The 12,245-nt window shown below is 39.5% G+C and overlaps 1 protein-coding gene across 14 annotated transcripts in view; it reads left to right on the top strand.

Moving 5' to 3' along the window:
- The window catches only part of BPTF (bromodomain PHD finger transcription factor), a 147,325-nt gene that overhangs the window by 101,367 nt on the left and 33,713 nt on the right, over positions 1-12,245 (top strand). For 9 of the 14 annotated variants that reach the window (XM_053212345.1, XM_027047878.2, XM_027047872.2 and 6 more), the window contains 8 exons: positions 221-345; positions 1,441-1,569; positions 3,326-3,476; positions 3,816-3,939; positions 5,452-5,698; positions 6,061-6,222; positions 6,440-6,591; positions 7,503-7,611. In XM_053212345.1, coding sequence (XP_053068320.1) covers positions 221-345; positions 1,441-1,569; positions 3,326-3,476; positions 3,816-3,939; positions 5,452-5,698; positions 6,061-6,222; positions 6,440-6,591; positions 7,503-7,611 — 1,199 coding nt within the window. The remainder of the gene's footprint in view (positions 1-220; positions 346-1,440; positions 1,570-3,325; positions 3,477-3,815; positions 3,940-5,451; positions 5,699-6,060; positions 6,223-6,439; positions 6,592-7,502; positions 7,612-12,245) is intronic. The other 5 variants (XM_027047881.2, XM_027047883.2, XM_027047884.2 and 2 more) reach the window with 3 other exon arrangements.

Here is a 12,245-nt window from a genome sequence, read left to right as displayed (position 1 = left end):
TACAGACCCCTTTTAAGTTGTTAGATGCATGGTATGCTTAGGAATAAGAAAGTTATTTTATTAAGGGACATGTAATAGCCAAAGTGCTTACAAAGTTGTATTATAACTATTAATAATGAGAACTAGAAATAGTCCTGCAGTTTAATAATAGAGCGTGTGTGTGTGTGCGCACGCGTGCGTGCACAATACATATGTCGTTTTTCTTGGGTTTTTCTTTCAGGTATAGACTTCAGACTGTAAAGTCCTTAGCTGGAGTGAGCCTTATGTTACGGTTACTGTGGGCAAGCTTGAGATGGGATGACATGGCAGCCAAGGCTCCTCCAGGAGGAGGGACCACACGGACAGGTAAGGGCTTTTCCTTTTCTAGTCTAAGTTGAAAAGAGAAAAATCACTTGACAGTTCATTTACTTTTAAGCATTTTTGTTATTTATTAAAATATAATGCTTGGGAGGCACCTGGGTAGTTCAGTCAGTTAAGTGTCCGACTCTTGATTTCAGCTCAGGTCATGATCTCACAGTTCATGAGTTCGAGCCCTGCGTCTGGCTGAGCTGACACTGTGGAGCCTGCTTGGGATTCTCTCTCCCTCTCTCTCTCTCTCTCTCTCTCTCTCTCTCTCTCTCTCTCTCTCTTCTCTCTCTCTCTCTCTCTCTCTCTCTCTCTCTCTCTCTGTCTCTCTCTCTGTCTCTCTCTGCCCCTCCCCAGCTCGCGCCCATGTGTGCTTCACCGCCATCAAAAAAAAAACAATATAGGGTGCCTGGGTGGCTCAGTCGGTTAAGTGTCCGACTTCGGCTCAGGTCATGATCTCGCAGTTCGTGAGTTTAAGCCCTGCGTCGGGCTCTGTGCTGACTACTCAGAGCCTGGAGCCTGTTTCGGATTCTGTGTCTCCCTGTCTCTCTGACCCTCCCCCGTTCATGCTCTGTCTCTCTCTGTCTCAAAAATAAATAAACGTTAAAAAAAAAAAATTAAAAAAAAAACACCCAATATATATATATGGCTTGTGTTTTTAAAATACAGCTTCGCTAAAGTTTGGTAGCACATGTTGTGAGATACTGGGGGCTAGGAAAGGGGGGTTAAATTATAAGGTGAGGCACTTACATGTGAATCAGTCTGAATTTTTAAAAGATCTTATTACAGAGTACAAATCAGTTAAACTGGGACATCCGGAAACCTATGCTTGCTGCTTCTCTCTTCTCTTATTTATTTTGACTGTTTGCCACCGGAAACCAAGCTGCCCCCAAACAGCTCAGTTTAGAAATTTTCAGTGAGCAAGAAACTCAGTATTGTTGCAGTCCAGCAATGATCCTGAAGTCATTAATTAATCAAATGTTTTCAAAAGTTTATTCCATGTGTGTCTCCTTCTTAAAGCACCAGATGTTGTACTTTTCTAGTCTCTGACTATTTTAGGTGGTTATTAATACTATGTGAATTAAATCACCATAGAAACCTCTGAAACTGAAATCACAACGACAGAGATAATTAAGAGGCGAGATGTTGGTCCTTATGGCATTCGATCTGAATATTGTATCCGGAAAATCATTTGCCCCATTGGAGTTCCAGAAGCACCAAAAGGTAAGGAATAGAATGGAAATAGAAAGGAAAGGAATGTTCTTTGTTACTGACCTGTTGGCCACATCTTTTATGAATTAAAATTGGATTAAAATTGTTTCCTTATCTTTTCATTCAACTTCTGAAGAAGATATCTTTTGATACTCAATAAAGTTAACAAGATTCCACTAGACACACAGTGATACCTATAGGCATTGCGCTGAACACAGAGGGGTACAGAGAGCTGTAATAATAACTTCTCGTAATCAGGCTGTGGAACAGTGATTGACACCAGACCATCGGCTCCAAGAGGGCGGCCACCGAGCCCGTCTGGTTTGTTGTAGTCCTGACACCTGCTGCAGAATCAGACGCAGGAGTGGTCACTGAACATTTGTTGGCTCAAGAGTTAAAGCTGTTTTGAAATAACGTCAGGGGGAAGAAATGATCTAAGAGGCACAAAGAGTGATTCAGGAAACATTTAGGGAGCACCTACGTGGGGACATTAGACAGCGAAGACATGGAAGAACTGGATGTGGCCCCTATTCTCAAAGAAGCAGAGAAAACGTTACAGTGTTGTTATAATGCTACGACACGAGCATCCAAACTGTTATGCTAGAAAGAGTTCGGTCAGGTGACCAGATTCAAGAGCTATAAATAGATTAAAATCAGTGTTATTTTAGAAGTCCAGTAAAACCATTCAGGAAAAAAATCTGTTACAAAATGGGCAAAAAGAGAATGCTGTCCTTAGATATAAACATACTATTTAATAGAAGTTAACTGTCCCAAAATGTATAAATTTAAATTTTGAAATTTGATTGAATTAATTCAAAGGTTTATCCTGGAGAATAAATGAGAGTAGATTTTTTGAAAAGAACTTCAATAAGGGGTACCTGTCCTAGTAGAATGATGAAATAAATAGTGATGTAATTAAAACAGTGCTGTCCTGGAACAGAAGTAGCTCAGTCGATAGGCAGAGAAACAGATGGAAGAGGCAAGTTTCTGACCAGTCTTTAGTCTTGACCCTAGAGCCTTCAATTCAAACCACTGCAGTCTCCTTGAGTCACTTTTCTTTGCTCTTATCACTTTGGATAACCTAGGTCCTTCTGCTATTTCAGCTGCTTCCCTGCTCCCTGAACAAATGGGAAGGTTCAATGCTCGCCTCTCCCTGCTTTTTCTTTTTAAAATCTTACATTAGGAGATTTTACCTATAGTTAGTAGTTTCTGATCCCTTCTTTACACTGGCAACTTTCAAATTCCCCTTCTCAGTTCTGTGATGGGGAGATACACATTGCCAGAGCTGTATGTACATGGCAAGGACACTCAGCCCAACTAGGTGCGAGGAACACGGTAGGCTTCTTGAAGAATGTTGTATCCACGGTGGGGTCTGCGGGATGAACAGGCATTAGTCATGTGAGGGGGAGCGAAGCCAGGAGGAATGTTACGGGCAGATGTAATAGGCTCTTAGGCCTTTTATATCAGGAGCGAGCAGACCTGGCCCATGAGCCTTGACCCGTCACCTGCTTTTGTTAATAAAGTTTGATTGGACCACAGCCATATGTACTCACTTATGTATGGTCTCTGGCTCGTTTCATGAAAACAAAGGCACAGTTGAATAGTTGTTACAGACACCATCTGGCCCACACAATATAAAGTATTTACCATCTGGCTCTTTAAGAAAAAGTTGGCCAACTCTTGTTTTTCATGGTATAAGAGGAGATGTCAGAAGTACTGCAATTTTAGAAGCTATATTGCTTAAAATACTCTGATTTTTTTTGCCAAGAAACACCTACACCTCAGAGAAAAGGCCTTCGATCGAGTGCATTGCGGCCAAAGAGACCAGAAACGCCCAAGCAAACTGGCCCTGTTATTATCGAAACTTGGGTAGCAGAGGAAGAGTTGGAATTATGGGAGATCAGGGCATTTGCTGAAAGGTAAGGAAATGGTTAACATGTGCTCAGATACTTGAAGCTTTTATCACTTCAGAATTGAAGAATTACCACCTTAAAAGTTTATTCAGTATGTCCTAGTTAATTTTACTTCGCCTTTGGATTTTAAGTGCTAGCTATATATCATTTATTAAAGTCCTATTTCTAATTTTAATGTGTTGTATCCACTTGTCAGTTTCTAATTACCTTTTAACGTTCATTTTTGAAATCGAAATAATTTCACATCTTTTTAGAACATGAGAGTCAACCAGATGTCACTTAATATTTGATGCCGAATGCCTCATAGTGTAGTTTCTGATAAAATTTCTCCTTTGTTTCCTGCAGAGTGGAGAAAGAGAAGGCACAAGCAGTTGAGCAACAGGCTAAGGTTAGTGAACAGAAGAAGGCAGAGGACTTCAAGGCCCAAATGGAGGCTCACCTCAAACAGCAGCGCTTGGCTGCCCGGCAGGTGGGGGAGTTGGTACTAGTCCCACCTGGCAGCGAGTTGACATTTTTAGCCAAATCCATGCACACCAAAAGCACACCAAAACAGTGTTGATATATTCATGTGGTTTGACTTATTATCTAAAATTCAATGCGTAATTTTTTGTTGTTACTAAAGTATAGTTGACACACACTGTCACATGAGTTTGAGGGTAATTTTGAAATACGTTTTCTTGCAGAGTTCCAATCTGTAAAATCTCTGTAGTCTATGAAAAAGCAAATTCTACTAAAACTCTGTAAGAGTTTGGTGTGATTTTTAAAAATGTATTTAAAATACTTATTTACAAATGCAGTCAACGTTTCCAATTTTGAAGGCATATCCTCAGCACCCTCAGGAAATAACTACCTAATATGTGTTCAGTTTCCTTGTCTCTCTTTTTTTTTTTTTTAACTGATTGAATCAGATGACATTTCTAAATATACAAAACTAAACTTTTCTTCTGAGGAATGAGAAACTGTGTGAAATACCTCACATTCTGTTCACGCGCATAGGATGTTTACAAAAGCACTCCTGTCGAGACTGGCTGTGATGTCGCCGGTGAGCAGTTTGCAGTGGCAGGAGATAGTTCAGCATTGCCATATTATCTTAGTACACCTCTCACCTCCAGCAGTAGCTAGCTCTGCCCAGGCCAGAGTCTTTCTGAGTCTCAGTTTCCTCATCTTTAAGTTATAATACCAGCAACTCTGTTGGGTCAGTCTGAGCATTAAAGAAGATAATTATGACAAAGCGTTTGCCATCAGGTTTGAAATCATTGGCACCTATGTTTTTTTTTTTACATGTGGAAGCTTACATTGTCATGTTGGTAAGGTCAGGAAATGTTAGCAATCTATGATGGAAGGTGTACAAATTGGCTTTAATAACCCTCTATTGTAATCAGGCTATGCTTCCCTGCGTAAAATAGTCTAAAATATTTTTTCTGTAAAAAAAAATGTTTAAACTGAGTAATATAAGAAGTTTAGAAAAGATGTTTTCTTATAATTTTCAACTTGCTTGCCTGTTTGTCAACTTGGATAGTGATTATTTAAATACTGACCTGTGTTTTATAATTGGATAAATTAACACTACAGTAAACCAGAAATGTTGTACAGTTCCCATCATTTGCTGTGTGCTCTAAATCCCACCGCTGAGCCGCAAGGTGTTCCTGTCTTCAATAAGATGACCCGTGTCTCTTTTATTTGCCATCTGAAAGGTTGGACGTTTGTATAGGTTGGAAAAATTTGATTGTTCTTCGTTTTTGAATGAAAGACTTACTACTTTCAATAAAATAGGTGTAGTTTAGAGTCATAAAAATATTGGCCTGCATCAAGAAATTAAATTGAAGGGCAAATTTAAATACATAGGTTCAGAAATAAAATATTTGAGAAATTTGGTGCAGTTTCTTAGATTTGGAGAAATAGTGGGTGGACTTCTTGCAGAATGGTATTGTTTTTATTTGGAACTGTTTCGGTTCATGTCTTCTCTCCCTGACTTTTCTAGAAACGATTGGAACAGCAGAAGCCTACAGCAATTGCAGCTTCCACCACTTCCCCAACGAACAGTACGACTAGTACCATCTCCCCAGCGCCGAAAGTGATGGTGGCCCCCATAAGTGGCTCCGTTACAACCGGAACTAAAATGGTACTAACTACCAAAGTTGGATCTCCAGCGACAGTGACATTCCAGCAAAACAAGAACTTCCATCAGACCTTCGCTACGTGGGTTAAGCAAGGCCAGTCAAACTCAGGTACACAACCGTTCTTAAAGAAAAGATTGCTTTCATTCAGGAAAAAGAAATTTCGATCGTTTACCAACTGAGATGAAACATTTCTTTAGAGAATTGTTTTCTTCCTGCAGCTGATTGAGCAATCAAGCTGCCACAGTTGGTTTGTTACAGATAATATTCATGATATGACATGAGCGAAACTCCTCTCTTCCATTATTTCCCTCTCAACATTTACATAGTTCACTTACTTTGAGTGGAGAGGAATGTTTTTCTTAAAAAGACAAGAATGAGCCACATTTCATGCCTTGGTGCCCTTCCTAGAAGTCACTACGTTGCTGGTTATTTTAAATCTAAAGCTTATTAAATGTCTTATACCCCATTAGCCACCGGCACAGCTGCCACATCTGCTACAACCATTGCCAGCACAGGTCAGACGTTCCAAATTACAGGCAATCCAGTCACTATGGCAGGAAAAGTAATTACCAAACTGCCACTTCCTGCAAACAGCAAGATTGTCGCTGTAAATGTGCCAGCAACACAAGGAGGTAAGGGAAATGTGAAGAGTTTGAATTCACATTTGCCAGATCATACTGTTGCCATTATTTTTCATTTCCTTTTCACTGATTTCAGTCCTTGGACCTCACATTCTATGTAGCCCACTATAAAACCCTGCCACACGTAGTTTCTCCTCAGAAACCCAGTGACACCTGATGCTTGTTACGAAAGGGGCAGTTGCTAATGACTTCTTCATCTTTTTTTAAGGCGTTGTTCAAGTACAGCAGAAAGTCCTGGGTATCATTCCATCAAGTACAGGTACAAGTCAGCAGACCTTTACTTCATTCCAGCCCAGGACAGCAACAGTCACAATTAGGCCCAATACCTCAGGCTCTGGAGCAACCACAAGCACTTCACAAGTAAGAATTCTTTACAGACTTCTTTTGTTTTAAAGCGTTAACCACATCAAGTTGAAGTTTTTAGAATGGCCCCTTCCAGGATTAATTTAGCTCCTCATCTTCCTTTACCTTTTACTCATCTATGCCAAGGTACTGACTTTTTAAAAAATCTGTTACATATCTAAGCATAAATGATATATGAAATGTTAATTTTCAGCATAATAGCATATTAGTTTATGAATCAGAAGAATTGCTTTCTAGGATTCTGTAGAGGAAATTCCTTCATATAAAACAGCAGATAGCATTGGAGCCCCGAGGGAAACTTGGTATGCAACTGAGAAGTGGAATGAAAAATAGAATCCGTGGCATTAGTGCTCGTTGGTTATCGGCCGACATGCACACGTATTAGATACATCATTTCCTTGGCTCTGGTATCATGGAAAAGGTTTCAAGTTTTGCAGACTTGAAAATGTTCTGGACGTAACTGTAAAACTGAAAACAATATGCTCTGTAGTCTCTCCTCTAAAACTGTGAAAGGACATTTGGTTTCCGATCTCGTATGCTGTGGGTGACAGATATGTGTTGGACCTCAGGGAGAACACGACCCAACGTTTTTCTCTGAACAACTACGGTGATTATAGGACAGAGCTTCACTGAGCCTTGTGCCTTCCTTCTGGTCTGTAGGCCAGATATCACTTGATATCAGTGACAAAGAATTTTGTATGATCTCATTTGGATTAAATTTTCTTCCCTCAGAATTCCATCGTTATTCTGATGCTTAATATAATTTAAAGTGTAATGCCCAAGAGCCTTTGTCATTTCTGTAGATGTAATTATCAACATAGGATGTTTAAAGACTGTGTTCTAAGTCCATCGTGCTTTTTTAGTCTTTTAAAAGCATTTTAATTCATTCTCCTTTGTGTCATTTATAGGTAATCACAGGGCCTCAGATCCGCCCTGGTATGACGGTGATTAGAACACCACTCCAACAGTCAACACTAGGAAAGGCAATTATTCGAACACCCGTGATGGTACAGCCAGGTATTCGTCCCTCCAGCATTTTCATTTTACATCTAAACATCCAGTCTGGGAAATCTATAATACTCTGTATTGGCTACTTTACATACTAGAAAATACTAATTTGGATGAGTACTTCAGGCTGTGATCATATAGTGGTTACTGCTCTGCATTGTGAATGAGTATTCAAAGCATACTAAATTTCTAATCCATTGTGGAGTACATTCATAGATGTTGTTTCATCTCTGGCTGTGCCGATGAGAGAAAATAGATCGAAGTTTGCTTAATAAAAATGTTTTAAAAACCTCTAGTAGATGGAATATATACTAATTCAAGTCATTGGAATAAAGAAAATGAGGAAAGACAACAGTCTGTTTGGCAAAAGACGGAGATAAAATCAAGGAAACAGCTAAGAAGCATTTAAATGGAAAGCATAAAAAAAAGATTACAGGGACAGTGTCAGCCTTTCGTTAATGTGAATAAGTTAAAGCTGCCATATTGAAAGCTGAACGCTAAAAGATTGAGCAGAAAATCCCAACTGTACATTTATGAGAAACATACCTAAAGTTGAATTGTGTACAAAAGGTACACAATAATAAGATGGGCAAAGACCAAAAAAAGAAAGAAAGAAAGGGGGATGAGGTTAGGAGGCGGAAGATAAGGATTACCCTACTAATATTGAGCAGAGTAGAAGTCTGTGATTTTCACATTGTCTTAAAGATAAAAACTTGCAACGAAGGTGTAATTTGGGAACTTTAAGAACCAAATAAGATCACATTGGAGTGTATAAAGCAAAAACTATTTGATATGAAGGAGGGATTAGCAGGAGCGTTGTAGACGAGAAACAGGCTGCATGTCAACTGTTCAACCTTCAGGAATGCACATTGGTTTTAAATATTTATGGGCTGTTTGTACCAAAATGGTCACATAATGAGTCATAGTAAAACCTGATGAATTCTTTTCAAACAGTAGAAGGTGTATAGGCCACATTCTTCAAAGTAAAGCAAGAAGTTAATAACTTATTCTACTAATTTTTACTCGCTTGGAAATTTAAAAACGGGTGTTTTTATAAGTAACTTTCAGGTGAAGGAAACATCGAATGTATAGTTTCAAGCACATTAAGTAGCCCCTAAGTCATGCTGCCAAAGCTAAACTCAGAGGCAAATTTATTCAATAAATACTTGAGCACCTACCCTAGGCAATTAAAATACATTGGAGGACAAAACAGACCAAAACCCATATTCTTAAGTCTTTAAAAAAAATTTTTTTTTAACGTTTATTCATTTTTGAGAGAGAGAGAGAGAGCGCATGTGTGAGCAGGGGAGGGGGCAGAGAAAGGAAGACACAGAATCCAAATCCAAAAGCAAGCTCCAGGCTCTGAGCTGTTAGCACAGAGCCCGACGCAGGGCTCGAACTCACAAACTGCAAGATCGTGACCTGAGTTGAAGTTGGACACTTAACCGACTGAGCCACCCCAGTACATTCTTAAGTCTTAATCAGCATTTAGAAAAATATATAAAACAAGTCTTGAAAGAAAACAGGAGGAAGTAAAATAAAATACAAGTAATAATTAGGAAACAGAAAAGGGCAGGGTGCCTGGCTGGCTCATTTGGTAGAGCATGCGACTCTTGACCTGGGGTTTGTGAGTTCAAGTCCCACTTTGGGTGTCGAGATTGATAAAATCTTTAAAGAAAGAAGAAGAAAAGAAAATGGAAAAGGGCACATGTTATTAAAATAAACCATTCTTTTGCAAGTCTCATCTTGAGAAAGGGGAACAAAATGCTGGTTTACAGAATTAGGAATGAGAAAAAGTGCTATAAAAATAGAATGAACTTTTTTTAATCAAGTAGAATTATCCTTCTAATAAGACTTTGGAGAGGGGTACCTGGGTGGCTCAGTCGGTTTAAGCATCTGACTCTTGATTTCAGCTCAGGTCATGATCTCCTGGTCCGTGGGTTTAAGCCCACATATTGGGCTCTGTGCTGACAGCACAAAGCCTGGTTGAAATTCTCTCCCTCTCTCTGTGCTCCTCCCCTACTCGTGCTGTCTCTTACTCTCTCACACTAAATGAACTTAAAAAAAAAAAACAAAGACCTTGGAGAATTTTCACTATCCATATTCAGGAACTAAATATGTCTGAATAATGAAGCAGAAGTGTTTACTAGGCTTATAAATTTCAAGTCTCGATGACTCATCTCAAGGAAAGAAATCTGCGAAGTTGCTAGAGGATTTCCTACAAAAAAGAATTCTAGACCCTGGTTTTATGGTAAAATTCTTTGAAGTGATTAGGAAGCAATTTCTTTCTTATAAGAAGTAGTTACAGGGAATAGGGGGCAGAAAAGATTAAATCTTTTCCGTTCAGTTTGCAATTTTAGCACAGTTCTAAAATGAAATAAGTATTGTTTTGTTTTTGTTTTTAAATTTTATTTATTTATTTGGGTGGGGGGGAGACGGAGGGAGAGAGAGAGAGTCCCAAGCATGCCCCGCATTGCCAGTGTAGAGCCCGATGTGGGGCTTGAACTCACAAACTGTGAGGTCATGGCCTGAGCTGAAATCGAGAGATGCTTAACCAACTGAGCCACCCACGTGCCATTGTTTTGTTTTTTTTAAAGTCAATTTTCTAAAGCCTAAACAGGACTTACTCCAGAAAAGAAAGTATGATTCATTATTTCACTTAATGCTGCAGCAACAATTGGTAAAATTCAGTATCTGTTATTGTTCAAAACTAGCTGTCAGGTAACTAAAGGGAACAGTAAAACTAACATAAAGGAGAAAAACAATTACAGATGACAAATGATAAGAAACTTACAAAACAAAAAATTGGGTGATCGCAAGATGTACAGAGCCTTTTGTTCCCTTTTGCCTTTTGTTCCCTTTTGCCTTCTGTAGCTTCAGTTATGTGTTTGACTTGCATATGTGAGTCCGTAAATCCATAATTACACATGAGTGTGTCTTGTGTGTCAAGGAAAAGCCAGATGGCCAGTGGGTCTGGTGAGGCCCAGTGGAGACGAGGAGGAATTCTAGGAATTGTGGCCAGAGAGGTGGAGGAGGGGTGGATGTGTGTAGCGTACCTCTGATTGTGGTCCGATCGATCGGCTTATCCTGTTCCTCCCACCACACTAGCCTTTCCCAAAATGGAATCCACAGACTCCCTGGATGTGATACAATTTTTAAAATTAAAAAAAAAATGTTTATCTATTTCTGGGAGACAGAGAGACAGAGTACAAGCAGGGGAGGGGCAGAGAGAGAGAGACACACAGAATCCGAAACAGGCTCCCGGCTCAGAGTTGTCAGCACAGAGCCCGACATAGGGCTCAAACTCCCGAAGCGTGGGATCATGACCTGGGCTGAAGTCAGATGCTCAACCGACTGAGCCACCCAGGAGCCCCATAACAATTTTTTAATATTTGAATTTGCATTTTGGTCATTATCTCAAAACAAATTAACATGTACATGTTGTTGGGTTGATGAGGGGTGGGAGGGAGGGGAAAGTGGGTGATGGGCATTGAGGAGGGCACCTGTTGGGATGAGCACTGGGTGTTTTATGGGAAACCAGTTTGACAATAAATTTCATATTAAGAACAAACCAACCATGTACGTGTTGGGGATCATCTGAATGACCATCGTATGATCGTTACCAACCCTTTAATCCATTTGTGTTTATGATAACATCATATCAGTACCAGGGGAATCAAGTAAAGTAATTTTTCATGCATTGTTCCTCAAACTGCAGTACAGGGACATAATGTGGGGTCCAGAAGTTCTCAAATTAAAGCACTTGACTTCACATGATGTACTTTGTTTTTTGGTTCATGTTAATAAATGGGAGAGAATAACGGAGAAAAGTTTTAGAAGAAAGCGTAATGATGGAAAACATACGCTGCTGGTTGTTAGAACATATGATACACGACCAGGATCAGCACTGGTCACCAAAGGAAACTAAACCAATAGACTCACTTAAAGAGGCATTATATGTGAGAATTTGCAGTGTGATAAAATTGTCATTTTGAATCAAGAAAGAAAGACAGTACTTACAGTAAATGATCCTAGAATAATCAGTTTATATTTTTGTGGGGGAGGGGGCTGGCTAGACATCTGCCAACATATATCGTAACTAAGCACTTACTTGGGAGGATAGATTTGATTAGAGAATGCAGGAAAATTTTAAAAGCAATAATTAAAGCTGCAATAAAGAAAACAGATACACACAACTTTGTTAAAAAGAAACAAAAGGCAGAATGCAAAGTAGGAAAAATAGGGGTACTGGGGTGGCTCAGTCGGCTAAGCGTCCAACTTCAGCTCAGGTCATGATCTCACGGTTCGTGGGTTCAAGCCCTGCGTCGGGCTCTGTGCTGTTGGCTCAGAGCCTGGAGCCAGCTTCGGATTCTGTGTCTCCCTCTCTCTCTCTGCCCCTCCCCTGCTTGCCCACCCTCACTCTCTCAAAATAAATAAACATTAAAAAAATTTTTTAAAAAGTAGGAAAAATATATAATTATAATTTATATCTTTAATCTCTAAAAATCAACTATAAATAAGTAGGAAACGTAGAGAAATGAGAAGGAGTGTGGAGAGAGAGCTCGCAAATGAAGCATCATGACTTGACAGGGATTTAAATGCTGACCCTCTATGGTAATTGAAGAAATTCAGATACCATGATA

The sequence above is a fragment of the Acinonyx jubatus genome, chromosome E1 (assembly GCF_027475565.1).
Source record: "Acinonyx jubatus isolate Ajub_Pintada_27869175 chromosome E1, VMU_Ajub_asm_v1.0, whole genome shotgun sequence".
In the NCBI taxonomy this organism is placed as follows: domain Eukaryota; kingdom Metazoa; phylum Chordata; class Mammalia; order Carnivora; family Felidae; genus Acinonyx; species Acinonyx jubatus.
Note: the sequence above shows the minus strand (reverse complement) of the source record. Positions and strands in the feature narration are given on the sequence as shown.